At 57.9% G+C, this 22,981-nt stretch overlaps 6 protein-coding genes across 6 annotated transcripts; 3 read left to right on the forward strand and 3 right to left on the reverse strand.

The window, feature by feature from the left end:
• Positions 1-87: 87 nt before the first annotated feature.
• PHSY_000446 (hypothetical protein) lies at positions 88-2,058 on the reverse strand (the record flags this gene model as incomplete). The annotated part of the gene is made up of 1 exon (XM_012331085.1): positions 88-2,058. One exon carries the CDS (start codon positions 2,056-2,058, stop codon positions 88-90), a length of 1,971 nt encoding a protein of 656 aa, XP_012186475.1.
• A 3,863-nt stretch (positions 2,059-5,921) lies between these two features.
• PHSY_000448 (hypothetical protein) lies at positions 5,922-7,803 on the forward strand (the record flags this gene model as incomplete). The annotated part of the gene is made up of 2 exons (XM_012331086.1): positions 5,922-7,390; positions 7,470-7,803. The coding sequence occupies 2 exons, from the start codon at positions 5,922-5,924 to the stop codon at positions 7,801-7,803; spliced, it is 1,803 nt and encodes a 600-aa protein (XP_012186476.1).
• A 343-nt stretch (positions 7,804-8,146) lies between these two features.
• Positions 8,147-11,419, reverse strand: PHSY_000449 (hypothetical protein; the record flags this gene model as incomplete). Its single annotated transcript, XM_012331087.1, has 1 exon — positions 8,147-11,419. One exon carries the CDS (start codon positions 11,417-11,419, stop codon positions 8,147-8,149), a length of 3,273 nt encoding a protein of 1,090 aa, XP_012186477.1.
• A 1,073-nt stretch (positions 11,420-12,492) lies between these two features.
• Positions 12,493-12,711, forward strand: PHSY_000450 (hypothetical protein; the record flags this gene model as incomplete). The annotated part of the gene is made up of 1 exon (XM_012331088.1): positions 12,493-12,711. The coding sequence occupies one exon, from the start codon at positions 12,493-12,495 to the stop codon at positions 12,709-12,711; it is 219 nt and encodes a 72-aa protein (XP_012186478.1).
• A 763-nt stretch (positions 12,712-13,474) lies between these two features.
• PHSY_000451 (hypothetical protein) lies at positions 13,475-17,779 on the forward strand (the record flags this gene model as incomplete). The annotated part of the gene is made up of 1 exon (XM_012331089.1): positions 13,475-17,779. The coding sequence occupies one exon, from the start codon at positions 13,475-13,477 to the stop codon at positions 17,777-17,779; it is 4,305 nt and encodes a 1,434-aa protein (XP_012186479.1).
• Positions 17,780-18,097: 318 nt separating this feature from the next.
• On the reverse strand, positions 18,098-22,978 carry PHSY_000452 (hypothetical protein; the record flags this gene model as incomplete). The annotated part of the gene is made up of 3 exons (XM_012331090.1): positions 18,098-21,956; positions 22,488-22,625; positions 22,908-22,978. 3 exons carry the CDS (start codon positions 22,976-22,978, stop codon positions 18,098-18,100), a joined length of 4,068 nt encoding a protein of 1,355 aa, XP_012186480.1.
• Positions 22,979-22,981: the final 3 nt, after the last annotated feature.

Consider the following 22,981-nt stretch of genomic DNA (forward strand, 5'->3'; position numbering starts at 1 on the left):
GTGAATGCCATGCAAAGGTCCGGGCAACAGCATCTAAGAGGCAGAGAAACTCCATGTAAGGTGATTTGTGATGTGCGACGACCGAAACTACCTCGACCAGGTCCAAGTGACGGGTGTGGTGACACCGCTATTGGAAAGAGCATCCTGGAACTTGTCCGATTCCAAGTCCTCCGACCACTCTTGCGCAAGACGATATGCTCCACGTCCGAATTTGTCGCCACCCGTCCATCCAGCACGATCCGAAGGTGTGGTGGCCGTCGCCGAGTCGGACGATTCGTCTTCGCCGGCGGGAGGAGGCGTCGATGGACGCGAAGGCATGCGTTCCGCACGAAGCAGTTTGGCTTGGAACGTCGCACGAGGCGCGCTGCTTCCTCCTGCTCGACTGCTGCCCCCCGCGCCGCGTGAGCGAGTGCCGTAAGACGTAGCGTTGCCGACACTGCCGCCGCCTTGTCTAGAAGGTGCGACCGAGTTGTAGCGCGACGGCACCATCGACGGCGATAGCAGGTTGGGTGCTGAGGCCGTCTGTTCTGGCGACGTCGTGCCTCGCTCCTCGTCCGCTGCGTCTTCGTCCTTCGTCGCTTCCTTGCCCTTCAGCGGTGAGCTGCCGCTGGCGAGTCTCGAGGTGGATGCGTTTCTGCCCAGCGAATTCTGCATGGCACGACGTCTCGGATCAGTTGTAGCCGTCATGCGCGATGGAGGCGGGCTCGCTACCTCTAGCGGGGTCGCCCAACCAGACCCTGAGGCAGAGCCAGCTGCGGACGGATTGAGGCTCGAGAGGCCCGACTTTCTGGCCGACTTTTTGCCCTTCTTGAGTTTGCGCGTGAGCTGGGCTACCACGTCGCGCGCTTCAGCTGCAGCTGCTGCCGCCTCGAGCCTTCGCACCAGCTGGTTAGCGCGAGCCGAGCGGCGAACGAAGAACTCCATGCCCAGCGAAAGATCGAGCGACATGTACTCGTGACCCTCGTCGCTCCAGATCATCTGAGCTGGTGAGAAGCCTTCGTCCTCATCGTCGTCTACCACGTCGTGCATGCGTCTCTCTACGGACGAGTGGAGGCGGCTGCTGCGCGTCCTGCGCGTGAGCGGCGTAGACTGGAGCACAGCCGGCGAAGCTGTTCCTGAAGGAGCGCTCGACGTGGCTGCTGAGCTGACAGTGTCAAAGTTGGAACAGTAGAAGCGACTCAACCAGCCGTTCTCCGGATCCGGCTGGCCCCAAGAGGCGGCATCATTCTTCTTGATCTGGTACACATCCGCGTCCTGACCGTCATCGGGGAAGCGCCAGACAAGGCCGAAGTCGAGCTCGAGCCTGGCAGACTCGGCTCTAGCGCGCGCTCGGGCAGCGGCAGCTCCGAAGTCTTCCTGTCGCTCACGTCGACCGTTGGCGGCAACATGGACTGTCCCTGCAGCCGGTTGAGGAGCTTCTTCATCCTCGTCGCTTCTGTCCGAGTCATCCGTGTCGTCGACTTGGCGGTTGTTAGCATTGGCGGGCGCAGGGTTGTTCGGTGCAGCATCCTCCTCGTCCGAATCGGGCTGGGCTACTTGGAAGAGCGAGTGCCAGGTCGAGTCGGTGTCGAAGCGCAGCGACACATTCTCCTCGTCGTAGGCCTTGAAAGTGAGCGGAATGACGTGGGTGACCGTCCTGGGCTGCGCGTTGATGTTGAAGGGCTCTTGGGCGCCACGGCGGTTGAGGACATTGAGTCGGAAGAGATCGTCGTCAGCCTGTTGTCGCTGAGCATCGTTGACCTCCTCCTCCGAGAGGGTGCTTGGCAGCTTGCGAGTGACGCGAAGACCGACCCGCCAGTCCTTGTTGGCAAAGTGGGTTGCGATGAGATCATGCTCAACAGCATGTTTCCAAGATTTGTTGAGTGCACGAACCGTGGTGTACAGCGTGGCCGGATCGCAGTACAAGAAGATGTGTCGCAGAAGCTCGTTCGGAAGGTGGGCCTTGGCGTGTCCGGATGCCGAGGATGGCTGGGAAGATGCGGGAGAGATCACGGAAGAGGGAGCAGAGGCGTACGACGAGCCCGCGGAGTCGGAGCGGGCAAGAGGTACTGCACTCATCTTGACGGTCGAGAAGGGTGGTTGTGTTCACGGCGATGGGGGGCTTGTACGGGCTGTCTCCCAATCAACACGTTCAAGATAGGCTGAGAACTGTCGATAAGGTGTGCTGAGCGCTCGTCAGATGGACTCGTGCATAAAGTGACGGAAACCAGGCGAGACAGGGTAGCCGACAAGTACAGGACTAGATGGCAGATTGCTGTCGATGGGTTCCAAGTTGATGTGCCAGGAGAACAGAATACAACGCTGTGCGTCGGCAACGATGTGCGTTGTGGATGGTGGTTCAGTTGATAGGCTTAGCATCGCAGTCGCCGCAATCGGACGTCAGAGTCGGCAGAATCTTGCGGGGTTGATGCAGTGCGTGACTGCACAGTAATCGCGGCACAGCTGTGCAGCCGCTCCTTGTTGCCCTTTTTCTACTTTCCCCACACGAGAGACAAATTTGTGGCATCAGATCAGGCAAAAAGCAATCTCCATGCAACAATCACTCTTGAAGCGCCTGATCGACTCAGGCCCGTAGGCTCAGGCTCTCCACTGCGACCCGGGAGTCTCGCTTCGCTTCGCAGGCCCGTTCTCGGCGATAGCCTCATTTCGCAGCACGTCGTCCTACTTTTGCTGCAGTGATCACAGGGATCGGACAAGGTCAATTGGGTACGATACGAGAGCACAACCCACGGCACGGGACGAAGCAAACGCGAAGGATCAAGTGTGGAATGGATATGGAACGTGCCGGCAATCAGGAGCCAAGAGGAGAGAGGGGACAAGACACGTTGCTGCTGCTACCATGGCTGCTGCGGCAAATGCATTCTCGCCGGACGGGAGTCTCGATGGACCCCATTGCTCTTTCCAGCTAGTGTTCTCGAGGGCCACGGGTGTGTGAGTCATGCTGGCGGACGCGACGGTCGTAGATGCCTCTCTGTCGAGCGCGTACCCAGTCTCTCTCTTGACTAGTTGTCGAAGCAGCAGGAGCGATCCAAAGCGATAGAGGCGATTGCATTGCGGTCTTGGGCTCGACTTCGTGCTCTGTGAGGTGACCGGCTTGCCGTATGCAGTCGCCACGGCAGAGTCAGCTGAGCAAGCTTTCCCTCTCGCCTTTCATCTCTTGCCGCTTCCCATCCGGGCAGCAGACGGCGAGCCTGTGTGCGCAGTCGGGTGGCAGAGTCGCTCGCCTGACACTGATGTTGAGCCTTATCGTCCTGCAGGGTGCATGCAGTCTACCCCGCATTTTCTGGCTTTTTTTGCGCTCGCTTTGGCCACCACAAATCGACGCGACCTTCATCATCCGAATGTTAGAGCGACACTAACACGGCCGAGAAAGTGACGCCAGGTCGAGCTTCGATGCAATATGGGGCTACTCCAGACCAAGCTCGTATCGTTTCAGTTGGTGAGCGCTATTGACATCCTGACAATCTCTTCTGAGGATAGTAACACCTACCGTAAGCATGATGACCCGTTCAGGAACAGACTTTGACCGGGAAGCAGACAACCCCACCGATACAGTCGTGCGGATCACCGTCTCGTGATTGACGTCGTTGCCTGAATTGCCTTGATTTCCGAGAAGTGCTACCTTTGAGGGTCGAGTAGGCGTCTTGCAAGGCGGAGTTGTCTTACCACGAGGCGCCCACAAGCATCACAACCGAGGCCGCTAAGGGGAGTGATGTTTTGATTCGGCAGACTTGCAGCGGCAAGAGTGTCGGGACGGTCCGCGACAGCTCACGATCCGAGACTGACCTAGGCCATAACCCAACCCGAATGCTTATGCACACGCAGCGTCAGGAACGGAGGAAATCAACCGATTGGATCAAATTGGCAAGAATGGGATGCCGCAGAGAGAGATAGACGAGAACTTGAAACTACAGGACCTTTGGATGCCGCTGGGATACTCGACTTAGTGCAATTGGTGTTCTCTGTGGACGATATTTTGCCTAGGCATCAATTGGAACGGCGAGAGCTGCTGCTCGCTTAGGTCGGGAAAGCTTGCCGCTTTTCCGCAAACGCCAAGCAAGCCGCACGAGGTCGATTGTTCGGAGTTCGACCGATGCAGCACTTCTGGTCAAATTTCGGTCGAGCTCTTATTTTTCCAGTCGCGAGCGGCTTGCGTTGGCTCTGAGCTGGCTGCTGCGTCGATAGGAGAATTGTCGGAAGCCTTCATCGACTGTATGTTGCAGTGCCGTTCGAGTCAGACTGATGCTAGGACAAGCTGAATCGACCATCTCGAAAGGCGGTTCCATTTGCAACTTCGATCGCTGCGCCAGTCGCCAGAAATCTATCAAGCCTGTATCTCATCCCAAAGGCAGATGAAGGGTCCAGACAGTTTGGAAAGTTTGGTGCACGGAGAGGCCGGGACTGCTTGCTTGGTTCTTGACATCAGCATTCCTTTGTCACCATGGTCGATAGAACTTGGTCGCAGCATTATGACGTGACGTGACCTCAACGCCGGTAGATCTTTCGGCTGCAGGCCTGCAGAAAAAATTCGCCGTCTTCGGAGAATTTCTGAAAAAGTTTTCGAATTCCGCATGACGTTAAGACCCTGCAATGCGGATCGTCGCGGACAACTCAGTTGCTCGACTGTGCACTGGAGCGGAGCAACGGCTAACAAGTTCGCTGCTAGACATGGTTGTTACAGTACAGTCTTGGCGATGAGTATGCTCTTGGCCTTCTTCATTTCGCTGACTTCATTCAGGCGAATCTTGTCAAGAAAATTGCTCGGACATTAGCTCGCTAAGCCCCGGATGAGCCGATCGAGTTAGTTTGACAAGCTCAAACTCGATCCGACCTTCCTTGTCGTTCTTGTTCGCTTTGTGCTTCTCGCAGAAGTCGTGCTAGACCAGAAGAATGAAGAAGGTGTTCAGGCCATGATTGGCTTGAACGCGGCTTTGTGACCGGATGAGAGGGAACGCAGCGTGATGCGAGAGGGTGAGCGACGTTGGCCAATGTTGGGCCAAATTTTCGGAACGGCCAAATCTCGGTCAGACCGCTGCAGAAGCAGGGCAAAAGCTTAGCCGAAATTGTCGCTAGCGATTGACATTCTTGGTTCTTGACGTGATATTTGTGTGCGGCTGCGTCAACCTTCAGAGACCGACTCGCAAAAATTGTGAACTCTGATCCACCTGCAAGACGATTTCGGCTTTGCAAAGCTCGAGAGTCCGAGGCAGAGGCGATCAGGACTTGCGATGCTTCTCTTCGGGTCCCTTCTGCCGATCTGCTTGCCAGTTCTGTTCTGACTTGTGGAAACGAGGCCAGAAGCGGGCCCCGGCTTTGAGCCCCTCAGCATGAATGCACACTTTGCGAGATCACGGCACACGAAGCGCATTCGCTAGTCTCATTTGCTTGACCATGGCTAATGATTGGTCCATCCCTGTGGGATTCTGAGCAAAACCTGTCGAGCAAATGAAGCAGGATCAAACCGGGGACAACAGTGCAGACGATGCCGCCACGTTGCGACTCGAACACAAGCAGAGCAGGGTAAGCATTCGGGGAGGCTGGCGAAATGCGGAAGAGCCCCGGAAGCATAAAGTAGCCTGGGCTTCTTCTCAGTGACAGTCACAGAGCCGTACCTTCAAAATAATCAGAGGAGTGGAAGGGTGACCGAAAGCTCCTCGCTGCGCTGTTTTCACCGGCTCATCCGATCCTTCCTCTTGAATGACCCTTTGCCTGCTGCACTACAAAAAGTGTTGCTCTCCATCCGTCTTCCTCCTCGTTCCTTCCTTTCACATCCCCTCCGCAATCGACATACGTGGTGTGGACGCGAATCTCTCCCTTCACGGGCATCTATCAACCTTGACTTCCGCATAGCTAGGGGTGTTCTCTGCCCTCTCCCTCCTCTCCTCTCGGCTACCTCTGCGTACCCCTGAACGATCGCCATCATGGTTCTCAAGGCTAGTTCAATTCACACCAACTTCTTGTCGAGTGGCGAAAAGTACGCCACCGACGACGCCTCCTCATCGGCTGCACCTGCGACAGCCCAGGAAGCTCCGCAGACGCCTTCAGCGCGTCCCACGCAATCCCGCAAGAACAGCCTCTGGAGCCGCAAGAGCCGCGAGCAGCCTCGCAAAGATGTCGAGCTGCCAGCAGGCGTCAAGGACGACAACATCATCCTCGTGGTCTGGGATGGCGACAACGACCCCGAAAACCCCATGAACTGGTCAATGGGCCGCAAGTGGCTCACCACCGCCCTGCTTTGCTCCATGTGCCTCTTCATCGGTCTCGCCACTGCTGCCTTTTCCACCGGAATCGGTCCCATGGCTCAGGAGCTCGGTGTCTCCAACGAGGTCGGCCAGGTCGGCATGCTTCTCTTCAACGGTGCTTTCTCCATCGTCCCTCTCTTCCTCGGTCCCCTCTCCGAATTCGTCGGTCGCAACCCCATCTACCTGGGTTGCTACGCCCTCTTCACCGTCTGGTTCATTCCTCTCGCTCTTGCCAAGAACATCCAGACTGTCTTGGTCGCTCGATTCCTCAGCGGTGCCTTTGGTGCTGCTGGAACCACCATCATTCCCGGTACGCTCGCCGACATCTGGAAGACGAGGGACCGTGGTCTGCCTGTTGCCCTTTTCTCTCTGGTAGCTGTGGCGGGCACCGTCGGTGCCCCTCTCTACTGCGGCTACATCTTGCAAGAAAAGGGCTGGCGATGGATCCAGTGGGTCCAGCTCATCGTCAACGGCGCCGTCGTCATCCTCGAGTTCTTGCTCCTCCGCGAGACTCGAGGCTCCGTCATTCTTGCTCGCCGAGCCGCCAAACTGCGAAAGGAGACAGGCGATCAGCGATACCGTGCACCGTCCGAGCTCGAGGCTCCTTCGCTCAAGGCTCTGCTGCACGCTTCGACCACCCGAGCCGCCCTCTTGCTCGTCTCTGAACCCGTCGTCTTCTGCTTCTCGCTCTACATCGCTTATGCTTGGGCGCTCATCTTCGCCTTCTTCGCCGCTATCCCCATCGTCTTCCAGGAGATCCACGGATGGAGCGTTGGAAACGGTGGCCTCGCATACATTGGCCCTCTCATCGCCTGCTTCCTCGCTTTTGGCCTGTCTTTCCACGGAAAATACCTCTACGACCGCGCGCAGGCTCGCAACGGTGGTGTTGCCGTTCCCGAAGCGCGTCTTTACTATGCTGCCGTCGGAGGTATCCTGGCTACCATTGGCATGTTCATCTTTGCCTTCACCTCGTACGAGCACGTTCACTGGATCGCACCCGAGATCGCCCTCGTTCCCCTTGTCATGGGTATCTACCAAATTTTTGAGGCGATCCAGAACTACCTCGCCGATGCTTACGGCTCTGAATACGGCGCTTCCGCTATTTCGGCTCAGGGCTTTGTCCGCAACGCTCTTGCTGCATCCTTCCCGTGAGTATCTTCATCGCACTAATTGGACTGCAAACTGCGGTTTCGTGCATCTAAGCTGACGTATTCTGTATTTCAACAGCCTGTTTTCGACTCAGATGTTCCACAACCTCACGGTTCCTTACGCTGGACTGCTTCTCGCATGCCTGCTGGCCCTCGCGGTCCCTCTGCCCTTTGTTCTCATCAAGTACGGCGCTCAGATCCGTGCTCGATCCAAGTACGCCGCTTCTGACGACGCGGAGGACGGTGGCCCCGTTATTGGCGCCCGACGCGGCGATGTCGAGAAGGGAACGGCTACCAACTCGAGCGCCTCGATCAATACCACGCGCGTGTCCACCCCGACGCAGGGTCTCGAAGATGCTTCCAAGACCAAGGAGAAGTCTGATCCAGTCAAGGCCGTCGATGGTCAAGCCTGAGCGCAGAAAGTGCGTTCTCTTTGCTGTTCATTCCCGAACGATCAACGTGATACCTCGGCAGCCGATGACGCTGCTACTGCTCCCCGTCCATGCTCACATCTCCAATCTCTTTGCAAGAATCACTTCTCGCAATGCTTTCGTGATGGCTTCCTTGATGCCATCATGCAACCCTTGTTCTGTACTATACGATCAATGCAGGCTCAGTCTTTGCGCAATCTTTGACAGAGGTCTGTGCGAGATAGTTATGCAAGCCTGTGAGACGATAAATTGGAACAAAGAGACTGACACGCGTAAAGCGAACAAATGACAATCAGTGAATGACGTAGAAAGACAAAGTGTCTGCTCACTTGATCCTCCAAGTGAACAGGAAGCCAACGAAGCCGGCGATGCCTACGAACCAGAAACCCAGATGATAGTTGAAAGGCCAGCCGTGGGTTTCCGGACCGCCGTCGATGCCTTTTGCCCATACGAGACCGCCGATGATGGGGCCTACGAATCTTGCCGCGCTTGAGGTGGTCTGAGCCAGCCCGTTCGCCAGGGGGGTCAAATGCGGTGGAGTCATGGCATTGATCAAGACGCTGACGGCGGTAAACGCGCACACGTTGGCCAACCACCTCAAGCTGGCGAAGAAGATCATGCCTGCCATGACGAACCCGTCCGTGTCCGGATGCAGCATCCCCTTCAACAGCGGGAACAGCGTGTAGCAGGGCAGGTAGATGGCCGTACCCAACCGCAACATGGCGAGATGCGAGAATTTGCCCTGCGGCGGCCCGACGCGTGGGTAGAAGACGAATTGGAAGATGAGCTGACAGAACGCCATAGCAGCGATCAGCTGTGCGTAGTGCGATGCTGTCAACCCCAGACCTCCGGATGGCTCGGGTGTCACGAGGAAGGCCATGAACACTTGGTCGAAGGTGGAGGAGTGGAACGCCATCAGCCCGTAGTGTGCGATGATGACGGTCGGCAGCAGGGTGAAGAGCGACACGGGTTTGCTTGCGGCGGCGGCAGTTTGGGTGGAGAACGCCATGGAGTGTCGTTGCGAGCCCGGCGACGTTCCGCCAATGGCGCGGTGAGGCACGCTCAAGCTGTTCCGGTTCGATTGCGATTCGGGAATGCCAGCCAGCGTCGGATCCCACGCACTGTCCGACCTCTGCTGTCCACCTAGCGGTCCGCCGACAGTTTCCACAGACGGGGATGCCAGTCCGTAGGCAGGCGACAGCGGACCGCCCTCGACTCCCGTGTTCGCGTACAAGCTGGGCACCCTGTTCCCGCTCGTTCGCCTCATCGACTTGGGCCTGGCCGAGCTGCCATAGGATCTTCCAGCATCGCTCATGCCTGCCCTCGACATTTTTCTCTGCGCAAAATTCCTCGGCGCCAAGTGTCTCGGCGCCAACAAGGCCGATGCTTCGTTCTCCTCCTCTTCTTCATCCTCTTCGTCGATCGACTCTTCGGCAATCGAGTCCTCATTGACGCTCCCATCGTCGTATGACTGAGTGTCCATCTCATCCTCGTCATCCTCGAATACATCTTCGTAAGCCTCATCACCATTGATGGCAGCGGCAACCCACAGATCCGAGATGGTAAACACCGAATCGTCCTGTGCGAGCAGGAAACGTTGTGCAAAGCTGAGCCCGGGTCGTTGGCCGATCTCTTCAAAGTCTGGCGCGTACTGGTTGGTAGAGGAGAAAGAGTTGCGCCCACCACCTGCTCGACTTTGCGAACAGGAGTCTGTTCGTGCAGCTGGACCAGAACGCTCGGCCGCTGCTGCAGTAGGAGCAGCAGAAGCGCGGGACATGCGCCTGTCGTAGCCGTAGGCGGATCCAAGGATGGCACGCTGACGTTCTTCGGTGCGCGAGAGAAGACGTTGTCTGCGTGGTAGATGATCGGCGCGCGAGAAGGCCGAGTCGTTGATGGTGGTGTTGTTGTGCGTGATGATGGTGCCTTCCGTCGGGACAGGCGACGGTGGGCCGCCAGTTTCGTAGTCGACCTGCTGGGTAAAAGTGCGCGTGAGCTTGCTTGGCCCTCCGCCCAAGTGAGCTGCGACATCCGGAGTCGAGTGCCCGCTTCTGCTCTGGTCCGCATTGCCAAAGTTGCGCGACAGGCTGAGGTCGGATTCCATGGCGCTGCGTGAACCATTGAAGTAGCCGCTGATGCGCTGACCAGCGGATCGTCCGAAGCTGCCGACGTGGTTGGCTGCTCGTTCGATGTCGCCTTTCTCGGGCAACTGGATAGCGCCCGTCCTCGGGCCGCCGTCGTGTCCGATGAAAAGCGTCAAGACGGAGCCTACCGCGGTGAAAGCGGCAGCAACCAGACAGGGGAGCAAGTAAGGATAATCCTGGAACAGCTGACTCTTACCAAACAGACCTGGCAGCTTCTGCACCGGGTGCTCCAGCAAACCACCAAGGATGGGCCCAATGATACCGCCCATTCCCCAACAGAAGCCCATGAGTGCGTAGGCCCTGCCTTCGTTGGTCTCGTCGGTGATGTCGCGGATGGCGCCTTTGGCTACACCAACCGCGCCGTTGAAGAAACCTTGTGCGAGACGGATGAAGATGGCGGTGCCGAGGTTCTGGGATGTGCCGAACAACATCATGGTGATAGCATTCCCGAGAAGAGAAACGGCGAGGACAAAGCGTCTGCCGCGCTTGTCGGCTACGGATGCCCACATGAGCGAAGTGAGGAACTGGGCGAAGAAGAAGCTCGCCGACACGATACCTGCCCAGAAGCCGACGTCGCTCTCTCCGCCCACGCCAAAGTCTTCGATCATGAAGAACAAAAAGGGACCGGCGACACCGGCCGAGCTGAATTCGCCGAAGCAGACGAGGCAGAGGACGATGAACGGCAGCGCGGGGATAGGTGTCGAAAATGGATCGGCTTTGGTGGGCAGCATGCGTGGGATAGCGGGTGTTTCGGCGGATGCAATGAGAGCATCAATATCGATGGTGCCGTCGTCGTCGTCGCCGTCAGCACCTCCGGACGGCCCGCCGGTAGTGTGAACTCGGCGCAAGTTCTTGGAGTTTGCTCCGGCATCGCTGCCTGCGATCGAAAGTTTTCGAGGGAAAACGCCCATGGAGGCACGCTGGAGGAAGTTCTGTCGTTGCTGCACGCTAGGCGCGCGTCTCTTGAACGACATTCTGCGACGTTGTGCTGAGGCGGCAGTGCTTGGACTCATGCTGGGGGCTCTGGCGCGAGGAACGGCTGACGGACCAGCTGCGTCGTCCTCATTGGGTGTTCGCAGATCGTTGGCGGTACCGATATACGGCGATGGCGGAAGGTTGATTCTTCCGGGGCCCGAGGCGCGGTATCCGGCGCGAGGTGTGTCTTGCGTATCGGTAGTCGAAGTTGCCGACGCATCGCGCGGGACAGAGCCGTAGTCTTTGACCATGGCTGCTGGCGACGTCGGCCGACGCAGAGGGTCTGGAGACGGCTGGCGATCGATGCCGGAGGAGCCGGACGCCAGCTGATGATGGTGATGGTGAACTCCTAGCTTGGTGGGGGAAGCGTCACGAGATGGACGTGGTGAAGGATGCAGCTGGTCCGCGAACTGGATCGCTCGTGGACTGAGCGGCGGATCCGATGGTGACAGAAGAGAACGGAGTGGATCTTTGTCCGTCATGATGTAGAGTGTTGCCCGCCGAGGGCCACGGCAGGCGTGGTTTGTAAGTCGGAGTGCAGTCGAACCAAAGCAGTCCAGTGCTGCACGCAAGCTGTGCGACGAGAGATGACTTGTGGCGTGGGAGACTGCGCCGCACCACTGCGACCGAGATGCGCGCCTCTGTCGCGATGTGATGAGGTGACAGAAGACGTGGTGGGCGTGGGTAGCAGACACAAGGGTTCAGGGATGTCGGATGAACCGCTTACAGAAGCGACCTGTGCATGCAGTCGCAAGCTCGCAAGCGGCACGGAGTGATGTGCCAGAAAAGTGTCGTGCAGATGCTCAAAGCGTGACTTGCAGCAAGGATCGCCGCTCTGCCTGTTGTTTCGACGGAGAATCCGACCTGCAAGCAGGTTGCCAGAATGAAATTTGGCGCGCTCGCTGGCCTGCAGCGGTCAGCACACATTGATTTTTGCGCTCCCAAATGTCGTTGGCTCGGCGAGAAGAGCGCGCCTTGCCGAGCGAAGTGTCCGCTGACCAGAGAGAGAGAGAGACCAACACACAAACGCACACGATCCGCTTCTTTGGAACCGCGTCTGTTCCATTGCAACAGATGGACGAAAATGGATCGCTAGGGCGATTTGGCATGCCCTCGACCCTGCCGCCGATTTTGGCGCTTGCCTTCAGACAAGACTCGCCCTCGTCTAGCCGCGAAACCCCTGGATGGCGGTCTCGGTGCCCGCAACCATTTGGCGTTAGATCAGGGGTTGCGTACTCAAAAAGCGCGCCTCGGCTCTCTTCGTCTTCACACTTGCGTGACAGAAAAGTGTTACAACACAAGAGCAAGGGTAACTCAGCGTCCATGGTCTTGCTGTTGTAGCATACCAGCGCCAAGATGCAGGCTCCTCACAGAGATTGCCGGCGCTAATCCTCTTTGTTAGGTCGATAAAATCAAACGCATTCTGTTTTTTCGCGTCTTTGTGTTTTTTTTTGGCCGAAACATCATGTGGAGCAGTCGAGCTCGACGCGAAGCACGCATCTTTACGCGCTCGACCCGACGAGAGTCTTCTTGGGAATTTGAGTGACAACGCGAAATGCAGCCAAACGTGCGGCGTGTCAAAACTCGAATCACCATCTACGCAGCAGCGCTCTCTCAAGTCACGTACCTCGGTCGTGTGCTCAGTCGACACCTCTCTCCTCTCCTCTCTGATTCCATCACACCCTCTTCGTCCATCGTCTTCATCATCTCTATTGTCGTCTCTATCGCCCTATCGCACCATCGCATTCGACAAATCGAACCCTCATCAATTTGAGACGCCCGTCCCTACCCCCGACTTCATTGTCGACCGCCAACTTTATCCTCCATCGTGGTCCCTTCGCATCTGCTTTCCCCGACCACTTCATCCACCGCTTTCTGTTCAGCCTACATTTGAACGTGTTCTCGCATTCGCATTCGCTTCGTCCCTTACACTCCATTCGCGCACCACATTCTTGCGCACAATCTTCGCATTCTACTACCAGCTTCAGCCAACCAACTCGCCCATCCATCCGGCGCAATTCAGGCAGGCACACACTTCTACACTGCTCACACAGCAACCGTTTCGATCGATTCCTCTCTTTGCTTTCCGATGCAACACCTCTGCATTGACTCCCAGACGTGATCCTGCTCTGCTGCCACTTCGATTGCATTGACGTCCACGACCCGCGACCCAAACTCGGACTTCAGCAATAGGCACCGACCTTCGACAGGCGCCATGTCAGGTCACGGGCCAATGATGGATGGTGGGTGTTTCATGCTGTCGCCGCGTTCTTCCAATTGCGCTCCTTTCGATACTGACCATCGTGTTTGCCGTTTCCGTTCGCTTATCAGTCAAGGTCCTATACACCTTGGACTCGAGTCCCACCCACACCATGGTGGCACGACTCGGCCATCCCGTTCCTGTCGATGTCATCATCCCGAACATGACCCCGCCTTCGCCTCTTGAGGCCTCAGGTAGCAGCTACCACCAATCGCCTCCGACGCGTCAGGTACGCTTCGGCCGCGTCGCCCTCAAGTCGTGCCTCGGCGCAGTCTGCATGGCCAGTCCTGAGCTTTTGCCAGACGACAAGAGGGACTACATCATATACGCCGTCGACCCGGAAGAGACCATGCGCGCCCAGCAACTCAGCTCCCCCTCTTCTCGAGGACACTCCACTCCCACTCGCTCTTCCTCCAACGCTTCGCGAGATCGCAATGACGCGGGCACAAGCAAGCTCGGCTCCAGCCCGCCGCGACCGAAGGACGCTACCACCTCCATCCTTGTCGGCAAAGGCTTCTTCAATTGGGCTTTGGACGAGCAAGGCGAGGGAGAGACCACCGTCACTGGTCGCGTCCGCTCCGATGGCAGACGTCTGCGCTACGACAACGGACGCGAGTACGAGGAAGATATCAACGTACTCGAGGTCGTCATCAAGCTCAAGGAGTCACAGGCCAGAAGCAAGGACAAGTACTTCAACCTAGTCCGCGGCTTTTCCTCTGGCTCCAGTTTCAGCGCTGGCTCAACCAATGCATCCAGCTCAGCATCCAGCAGTCGTCCTGCGCATCGTCTTCCTCTGCAAAGCGATGTCATCCCCGCCACACACCGTTTTCGATCGTCCCGTCACGTCGAAAACAACGCGCAACTGTCTTTGCGTTCTGAGCCCGACTATCCCACCTCCTCTTCGTCTTCACACGGTGCTGTGGAGCGTCAGATTCGAAGACCTGCGGCGCGTCCATCCCCTCATTCCATGCCGGTATCAGACAAGACCCTCGATCGCGTCATTTCTCCACGATCAGCACACCAGCCTCTCGGCGCTTCGCCGAGCCTGCCGACACTCTCATCATTCTCCGCAGCAGCATCACCACCTACCGTGTCAGCCGCGTCCCCCAATTCGGCACTTTCCTCCGCAGCCTCCAATCCGTCCACGGTGCAGCTTCTTACGATCCTGCACAGCCTGCAGCAAAGATCATCCAAGTCGGCGCCTGAGCCCGCTCAGCAAGCACAGCTGGAGACACTGCTTCAGCAGGTTGCACAGGTCTTTGGTAACTCGGCAGCTCCTTCGCCAGCCGCCGAGCCTCCTTCAACAACGGTCGCCCGCCCATCTGCCTCGCCGGCGCTCGCGCCTCGACCGCTCGACAGCATTTCTGCTCCAAATTCGCGCTCGCCTGCGCCGCCATCTGAATCCTCCCATCCCGGCAAGGAGAATCGCGGCCTGGCAGCCGCATCCAAAGACTCGCCACAGACAGGAGGCATCAGCTCTCGACGTCCATCGGCGGCTTCTCCATTCGACACGGAAGATGCCAACAGCCCTTCCTTGTCACGCCGAGACGCGCAGGATTGTTCAGATCGCATCTGCTACAACTGTGGTTCGGACGTACCCACCACTTGGCGCATCCTCAAGCTTCCTGCTGGAAGCACCATCAACAACCCAGCAGCCGAAAAGGGTGCTGGCGGTGATGGCAATGGCGATGATTCTGCTGACCCTGCCTGGAAGCCACGCTATGCAGCCGACCATGGCCCTGTCGAGACGGATGGCGACACAAAGTGGTCGGCCTGCAATCCATGTGGACTCTACTACCTGAAGTGGAACAACTCGCGGCCAGAATACGTCTGGAGGAAGGAGCACGCGACCAAGGCGTATCGCGAGCGCAAGGCTTTGGCCGATGCTGCCAAGCGACAACGCCAGGAAGTCGAAGCCGGTCCGAACAAACGCGCCAAGTTCGCCGCCTCGGATGTGGATGCTGCTTCGCCTTATACCGTCTCAACTCCTCGAGATGCCAACACCAGCAAGGTATCATTCGCCGCCGAAGGCACCTCGGATGAGTCGATGACCTCTCCCAACTTTGACGCCGCAACACCCGCATCTAGCTCTGGTCGCAAGTCGAGCATGCCACGCACCCTCAGCGAGGCGTGTCATCGGGATGCGGAGAAGCTCGAATCTCAGCGCAGTAGCAAAAAGAAGGACAAGGAGAAACCCATCTGTAAGAAGCAGGCCGATCGCGAATACGTGCTCGATCCTAGCACGGGCAAGTGGCGCAGCAGGAGGAGCATGCGCGAGAATCCCAACGGCAAGCGGCCTGGACGTCCCAAGGGCTCTGTCAAGGTACCGCAGAACGCGAGGCCAGCGTCCAAGTCGTCTCCTGTCACCAGCAGCAGGGAGGACAAGGACAGCTCGACACCTGCTCCGCAGCATCCCAAAGCATCTTCCTCCAAAAGTCAAGCGACCGGGAACGCCTCGAAGCAGCCCAGCACTAGCGCGAGTGGCAGCGCGTCTCAGGTTTCGGAGCAGGCAGAGCAGACCGCGCCAAGCCGTGGTCAAGAAAACGGCGAATTCCGCGCCCCAATGCCACCGAAGCTGGGCCGACAGATGCCAACCTCCCGAGTGGTCAACTTTGCACAATCGAGCCCCGTTCGTCCTTCGATGAGCGCAAGCTCGATGCAGCCAGATGCCATCAACGCTATGCACCAATTCGGCGCCGGCATGCTCGCAAGTCCATCCCGCGACGTCCGCTTCCGTGTACCGAGCTACCTCATGAACTCGAGCCCAGGCACCATGCTCGACACACTTATGAGCGAAGCCGACTTTGACTTCGAAGAGCTAGGACCGCTAGGACCACTGCAGACTCCTGGTACCTTGCTGTCCAACGTGGCCCGCAATGGGCACGGCACTCCTCTGCGCAGAAGTCCTCGCAAGAATCCGCTTGGCACCATCTCTGGCTCGAACCCTTACGCTTCGCCGTCTTCCAAACGATCCGCTAGCCCTTTGCTTGGACGCGAGTTCCGGAACGGCCCATTCATGGTGGACTCGAACGGCTCACCTGGTGGACGAGGCGCCAGCGGATCGTCGTCGAACAACGACAGCCCTGTGACGCGCAGTCGCACACGATCAGGCCAGGACGTGCTGCATCCAGCCCTCTTTTCGTCGAGCGACGGGCCTTCCAATGGCAATGATAAGTCGAGCAGCAACGTGACTTCGCCCGCATCGCCCTCCGAGAAGGTCCACACCAACAAGAGCCACAGCACCGCCAACAGCAACTCGACCAAGACGACGTCGTCGCTGCATGCTACGAGCAAGGCGCATATCTCTTCTAAGCAGAAGCAAGTGGAAGCGAGCGCCAGACGTGGGCGAGCTGCAGGAGCCGACGCCGAGGAGGAAGAAGACGGTCCTGAGGCGCAGTTCACCAAAGGACCTTTCCGCAAGACCGGCTCCGCTAGTCGCGAAGGATCTGCCGGTTTGCCGTCATGCCCTGCCTCGCCGAGTCTCGGTCGTGCCACTCGCAAGTTTGCGCGCAATCTCAGCAGCGCAAGCACGCAGTCGATGATGCAGAATGGACCGGCCAAGCTTGCGCAGCTGGACCTGCCCCCTAGCAGTCCGGCCTTTGATCACCCTACAGGCCGTAGTTCGACCAGCACGATCGAGGTGGATGGATGGGGAAGGACGCCCAGCATGCGAGAGATTTTCCCGACGCCAAGTGATCTCGACTGGCCCAGTGATGGCTCGCCTGCTGCAGGGGCTTCTCAGTCGCCGTCCAAGAATGCCGCTGTCGACAGCAACGACGTCACCAAGCAATCGAACGCGACCCAGGTGGCGGTAGCTCAACCGCAAACGAGCATCGTCCGCCGCAGACCTCTGCCAGCAACGGTGGAAGACGGCACTTCATCCGTCTCGGGCTCTTCGCCTGCGCTGTCCGACGACTCACCCGAAGCATCCAACGGAAACCTCTTTGACCTGCTCGAAGATCCCTACGGCATTCTGGCTGCATCTGGATTCGGCATCGACGCAGATGGATCGCTGACCACGCTCGAAATTCCCGACAACGCGCCCCAAGCTGCTCCTGACACCGCCAAGCAGATGACACCCTCGTCTACCGCTGCAGCACCGCAGCCCGCGATCACGGCCGACAACTTCAACGAGATCCAGCTGCACGCAGCCAAGGAGTTCGGTCCGCATCTCAGCGAGTTCAGCTCCAACGGCGGTGCAGGTGTCGCCGCGCACGTCGCTGGGCAGAGCGGCACAGCAGCAGCTGTTCAGATCGCTGCCAACCCCACATCCAGCCACGTCGAAGGGTTGGACGCGAGCTTCCTGGCGACCCTACCGCCGGAGCTGTCCAACATCTTTGCGTCGCCCAAGAAGCCGATCCCTCCGCAGATCATCGAGATCCTGGCGAGTCCGAGAAAGCCGCGCACGAGAAGTGCGAATGCCTCGCCGGTGAAGGGTGCAGGGGCGAGTGGGACGGATATGGTGCCGTACGCGCCGGGGACGGAGGGGCAGATGAACTCGGTGGAGGAGCAGGATTTCTCCGCCCTGTTCAGCAACCCGGACATCCAGGCACTGTTGGCCGAGTTTTCGGCGGGTGCGTGATCTCTTGTTTCGCGGTTAGCATGCATTGCAACTTTTTCACTGTTGAATCGCATTTCTTCGGTCTGTCGTCGTCGTGTGATGTCAGTGAAAGATATGAGGGATGTGCTGTGGTTGCTATGACATTGCGATGAAGATTCGAGCTGGGGAAAAGATGCAGGAAATGGATGTACATGTCTGAATACTGTGGGTATGTGGGATTGGTTTGGAATACGGATGATGATAACGAATGGAAATTCGAGAGAAGTTGTGATGCGAGAGAGTACCAACGTTGCGATGGAGTACGATACAATTCGGACCGTGCGTGGAAGAGCAAGAAGCTCAGACTTGGACTGCGAGCTCGATGAGGTTCTCGTCATCGTCCTCTAGCGTGCTGGTCTTGCTCTCCTTGCCTTCTATTGACGTTGCAGCTTTACTGGGATTGGCGTCCAAAGGAGTCGCCGCCTCCGCTGAAGATGCGACGGAAGCGTTTGTGACATCCAACAGAGGATCGCGCACAGCACTGAGCGGGGCTGGCATTACATCCTCGGCCTCTCGCCCAGCCGTTGGCCCGCCGTAGGGAATCATTTCCGGAACGTCCTCCACCTCGATAGTCTCTGCCTTTGGCACAAGTGGAGGTGTCTGCGTCCCAGGCGAGACCATGCTGGCTTTGAGAGCGTGCAGCGAACCGATACTCTGTCTGTGCGCCCGTGCAGGTCTCGCCAGACTGGCGGTCGAGGTCGAGCTTCGATCAACCTGAGGCGGTAAAGGCGCTGCAGATACCGCGAGCGTTGCTGACGATGTCGAGAGAAAACGTCCTCTGTATCGACGCTGTGACGGTCGAGACGACAAGGAGCCGGTGTGGGTCAGTTCAGACGCTGCTGGCCATTGAGGCAGCGAAGTTCGGACTGAACTCGATCGAGCGGAGGCCGGTCGCTGACTGCGCGATTGCTGCAGAAATATTTGTGGCGTCTCTACGCCCTCCGGTCGGCAGTTGACATCGCTCCATTCCGCAGCCAACGTCCTTGCAGCCGAAGCACCGAGAGATGCCGCTCCAGAGGAGGCCGCCTTTGCATGGTCTTTGGACATAGAGTTATGGCGACTGACGCTGTCTGCTTCCGTTCGCCGATACAGCCATCCTGAAGACTCGCCCATCTCTGCAGAGCTGACTGACCCTCTGGATGCATGATTGATACGCAGTGGATCGATTTCATGCCCTTCGGATTGCGCCTTGATTGCGCTGGACGTCGTATTGCGGGGAAAATCGCCCGCGTCGAGCGAAGCTCTTCCGGACGTGTCAGCCGCGGTAGAAACGGCGCTCGACGAGAAGAGAGAAAAGGCAGTCCAGGAGTCGAAGCTGCGCCGTCTATCTGATCTGTCCGTCTTGGGAGGGGAGGCGTTGACGAGCGCTGGATCCCTGCCCGTGTTGGCATCCGCCAGTTGCATGGACGGCGAACCTACCACGCGAACGTGAATTTGGCCACCACTGGTGGCGCTGCCGTTGCTGCTCGTCCGCTCGAGACGGTTGGCGGTGAACAGATTGCCCGTCTGAGAACGCTTGATGGTGCGGACGATTTGAGGCCTGATCTGCACGTCGTTATGCGTCGTCGAGCTCGACGAGGCAGAAAAGGTACGATTGCGACTCTTGAGGGGACGGCTGGGACTTGGCGAGGCTGCTGACAAGGATGGTCGCGATTCTAGAGCATCGAGCGACGTATCAGGCAACAGGCTGATGGCGTCCCCGTCCTCGCTCAGCGAGAATACCGAGGGAGGCCGCTGTCCCAAGATGCGACTGTTTCTACGAGAAGAGACACTCGCGGGTAGACCTGGCAACTTGAAGCCTTCGGCATGCAGCCGTGGACTGGCATCCGACGCTGCATACGCGACCTGCTCCGAAGATGCATCGCCATGTCGGAAAAAGTAAGAGTTGCTGTCGTTCACAGAGATTCGATCGGAGGATGCGTCGACCAGAGGAGATGACGAGCGAGGCGAATGGAGAGACGCAGCATCTGCGCTCGGATTCCCTGCGTTGACAAAGGAGTCGCGTACCAGAGGTGTCGTCGCGTTCAATGTCGAGGCACCTGTCGAGCCCTGATGAGATCGAGACGACATAGATCGGACAGAGAGTCCGTCGTTGGCGCTCGTGGAGAGGGACTGCGACTGCGATCCTGTGCGCAAAGGTTCTGCAAGGATGCTGCCGCTTGATCTGCGCCTACAAAGCCGAAGCGGGTCGGTCCTCAGATAGGTAATGACAGCGTCGCAGGTGACGAGTGCCCACTGCAGTTCGGGCGAAGTGGCCGTGTCGGTGAGTTGAAAGGTACGCGCGTAGTACAGCATGCTGCACAATCGATCAGCTTTGGCGCGCGTAAAGACGTAGCTGAGGATAGGCAGCAAATCGTCTGTGCCCAATGGCGGAGGTCGCTCGTGTGAGGAGGAGGTACGGCGGCTGGAAGCTACGTGGACGCGCTCAGCTGCCCAGCCTATTTCGTCGATGGTCGCCCGGAGGGTTTGCAAAATTTGAAGCGGTGTCCGCCGGTGCACGTCGCTACGAGCGTTTCCGAGATGCGTGCGGTGATGGGACGACTCGGCGAGACCTAAATCGGTCTGCATGCGATCTAGCGAGCTGGATTGCGTGACGACAGGTTCGTCCTGGGTCTGGCCCACAAAGGCGCTGAACAGTGTCAGATCACCTGCGGAGAGTGCTTCGTCAAGCTCAGGGCCGCTTTCGTCGCTGAGACCTTGGCTGAGAATGTCTATGGCAGCATCGAGGCGACCAGATCGCTGCCTCAGTGCGACGTTCTGTACGCCAAAGTCGGCGAGAGTGACGTTGAATGCATTGTACGCACTGAGGACATTGTCGGTGACGAGATCAGCATCCAATAGCTGATCCTGTATGGGACCGTACATCTTTGTGTGTACGAGACCCATGACGACGTTCTCGAGCAAAGACTTGATGCGGTGGAAGGCTTCAACGCTGAGACGAGCGATGTGCTCGGAGCCGAGACGCTCTTCGAAAGCTTTCCAGGCTTTGAACCAGATGCCGCGGCGGATACGGTGGGCGTTGTAGCTTTCGAAGCCCCTGACGTAGACAAAGGAGGCGATGAATTGGTGTGCGGCTGAGAAGAGCACGTGGAAAGCGTTGATCAAGGATTCGGCGAGGCGAGGAGAGGTCACGGAAGGATTCGCCAAGAAAGACAAGTCGGTGGCAAAGCGACGGCGTGGTGGAACGTGCTCGAGGATGAGATCTGAAATCGTGGCCGTTTGGTCATCGTCTGCCGGATCGGAAGTGGGCACGACGGCGTGCGAGGATTCGGTAGCTGCAAGCTGTGTTCGTCTACGAACGATGGGCAGATCCACGGTGATGACACGCACTTTTGCGCTGGGTGCTGGCGTGTCCGAGGATGATGGCTGAGGGCGGCTTGTCACCTGGAAGCTGGACTGGTGGTTGGAGATGGTGGGACGGTCGGGACTGGGTAGCGAGCGGTAGATGATTGTTTCCGTCACGATGCCTATCTGCCTTTTGATAGTCGAGACAGATGGAAGGGGCTGCGATCCGGATTCAGACGGAGGATGTGCGGCTTCAGAAGAGGCTCTGGATGCGTGTGTTGTCTCTGTGACGGTGATGGAACGTTGATCGGAATGTATGGTTGCAGTGAGCGTGACATGGCCCCAGTCGTAGCCGTGTTGTCGGACTGACGCATCTGGTAGCGGGGCCGAAGCATGAACAAGGGAACGTATGGAGACGAATTGGTCCTTGTAGAGTCTGGAGGGCGCGAACGCGTGAAGGGCAACAAAGTTCGGATCGTGTGAATCGTCGGGATGAACGGCATCGCGTGAGGTCAGAGCGCGGGCCAGGGGGATAAGGACCAAACTTGCTGTGGTCCAATCGGTGGCTAGTCGCGGATCCTCCGAGAGATTGAGGTAAAGTGGATTGGACTCAAAGTCGTCTTCGTCATCTACCGGAGGCGGAACAGTGGTCTCGTCCAACTCAGATGCGATGTGCTGGTGCGCAGCGACGCCGAGATCGAGCGGCGAAGTGATGTCGAGAGCGCTGAAGGAGCGAGGCAGGCGGGGACGTTGTGCATCGCTGGAGCGGCAAGCGTCGATGGCGAGTGATCTGCGTCGGAGTGTGGCATCAGATATGGGCGCCGAGACGTGGTCGTTGAGCTGTTGTACGGTAAGCTTTGTGGGCGAAGGCGAGCTGGGAAAAGAGGGTTCTGCAGCGGAGGAGGATTCTTCGGGGATAGAGTGCCTGAGGTCAAAGGTGGACGAGGTAGGGAAGCGAGATTCGTGACGACGTGAAGAGGAGGCAGTGGAGGTCCTTTTTCGATGCGAGGACGAAAAGAGCCTAGTGAATGCGCTCGCCATGATGGCTGTGCAATTGGAGCAAAGACAGCAGCGGGGCTGCCAGTGCGAAGGAGATCAAGACGTGAGAAGTGACATGACGGTGACGAGGCTCGTCCAATCAGGTCTACTGCGCATCAGATACCATAAGAGCAATATAGAGATGGCTGTCGGCCGCAACTTGAGATGAAAGTGAGAATTGATGGTGGTCGGATGGCAGGCTCGTCGGGATGGCTTGAGTGAGTCGAGCGTGAGAGTACTTGTGACATGTCTAAAGCGCCAACTGCATTCATTTCGTCCTTCATATCTCTAAAGTCACACATCGACTTGACGCGAGAGAACGCACACACACGCACGCACGCACGCGCTATGCACGCCATGCACGCACCGCTCCCTGTGCACACGGCTGCAGCTGAGCAGCGCCGGCCAAAATGAAAAGAAAGCTTTTCGGATTTTTAGATTTTGGACCCTTGATTTCTGATTTTTCCGGGGAGTTCGTGCAGAGGCGAAGCGCCACTTTTCGCATCTGAAAGAAGAAACACAAGAGGAAGAAATCTTGGACAGCAGCTGGCGTAGTCTGTATGCGTCTCTGTTGCGTTTGCTTGCTACCTTGTCTTCTGACACCATCATACTCAAATTCGAATTCGCCAAAGCTTAGAGCGGTTGCATAATGGCGTACGACCCTGCTCTTGAAGCGGCGACGTCATCAGCAGCCGTCGCCAACACAGCATGGTTCAGAGTCGCACCGCTCGATAAGCTGGCGACCTCATCACGCCATCACCTCACGTTGCGCCACCCTGACACTCACGAGTACCACTCGCTTCTCATCTTTTCCTTCCCACCACCCACATCGAGGACGTCACCAGCCACAAATGGCATCGT

Source organism: Pseudozyma hubeiensis (assembly GCF_000403515.1).
Source record: "Pseudozyma hubeiensis SY62 DNA, scaffold: PHS7, whole genome shotgun sequence".
NCBI classification, from domain to species: domain Eukaryota; kingdom Fungi; phylum Basidiomycota; class Ustilaginomycetes; order Ustilaginales; family Ustilaginaceae; genus Pseudozyma; species Pseudozyma hubeiensis.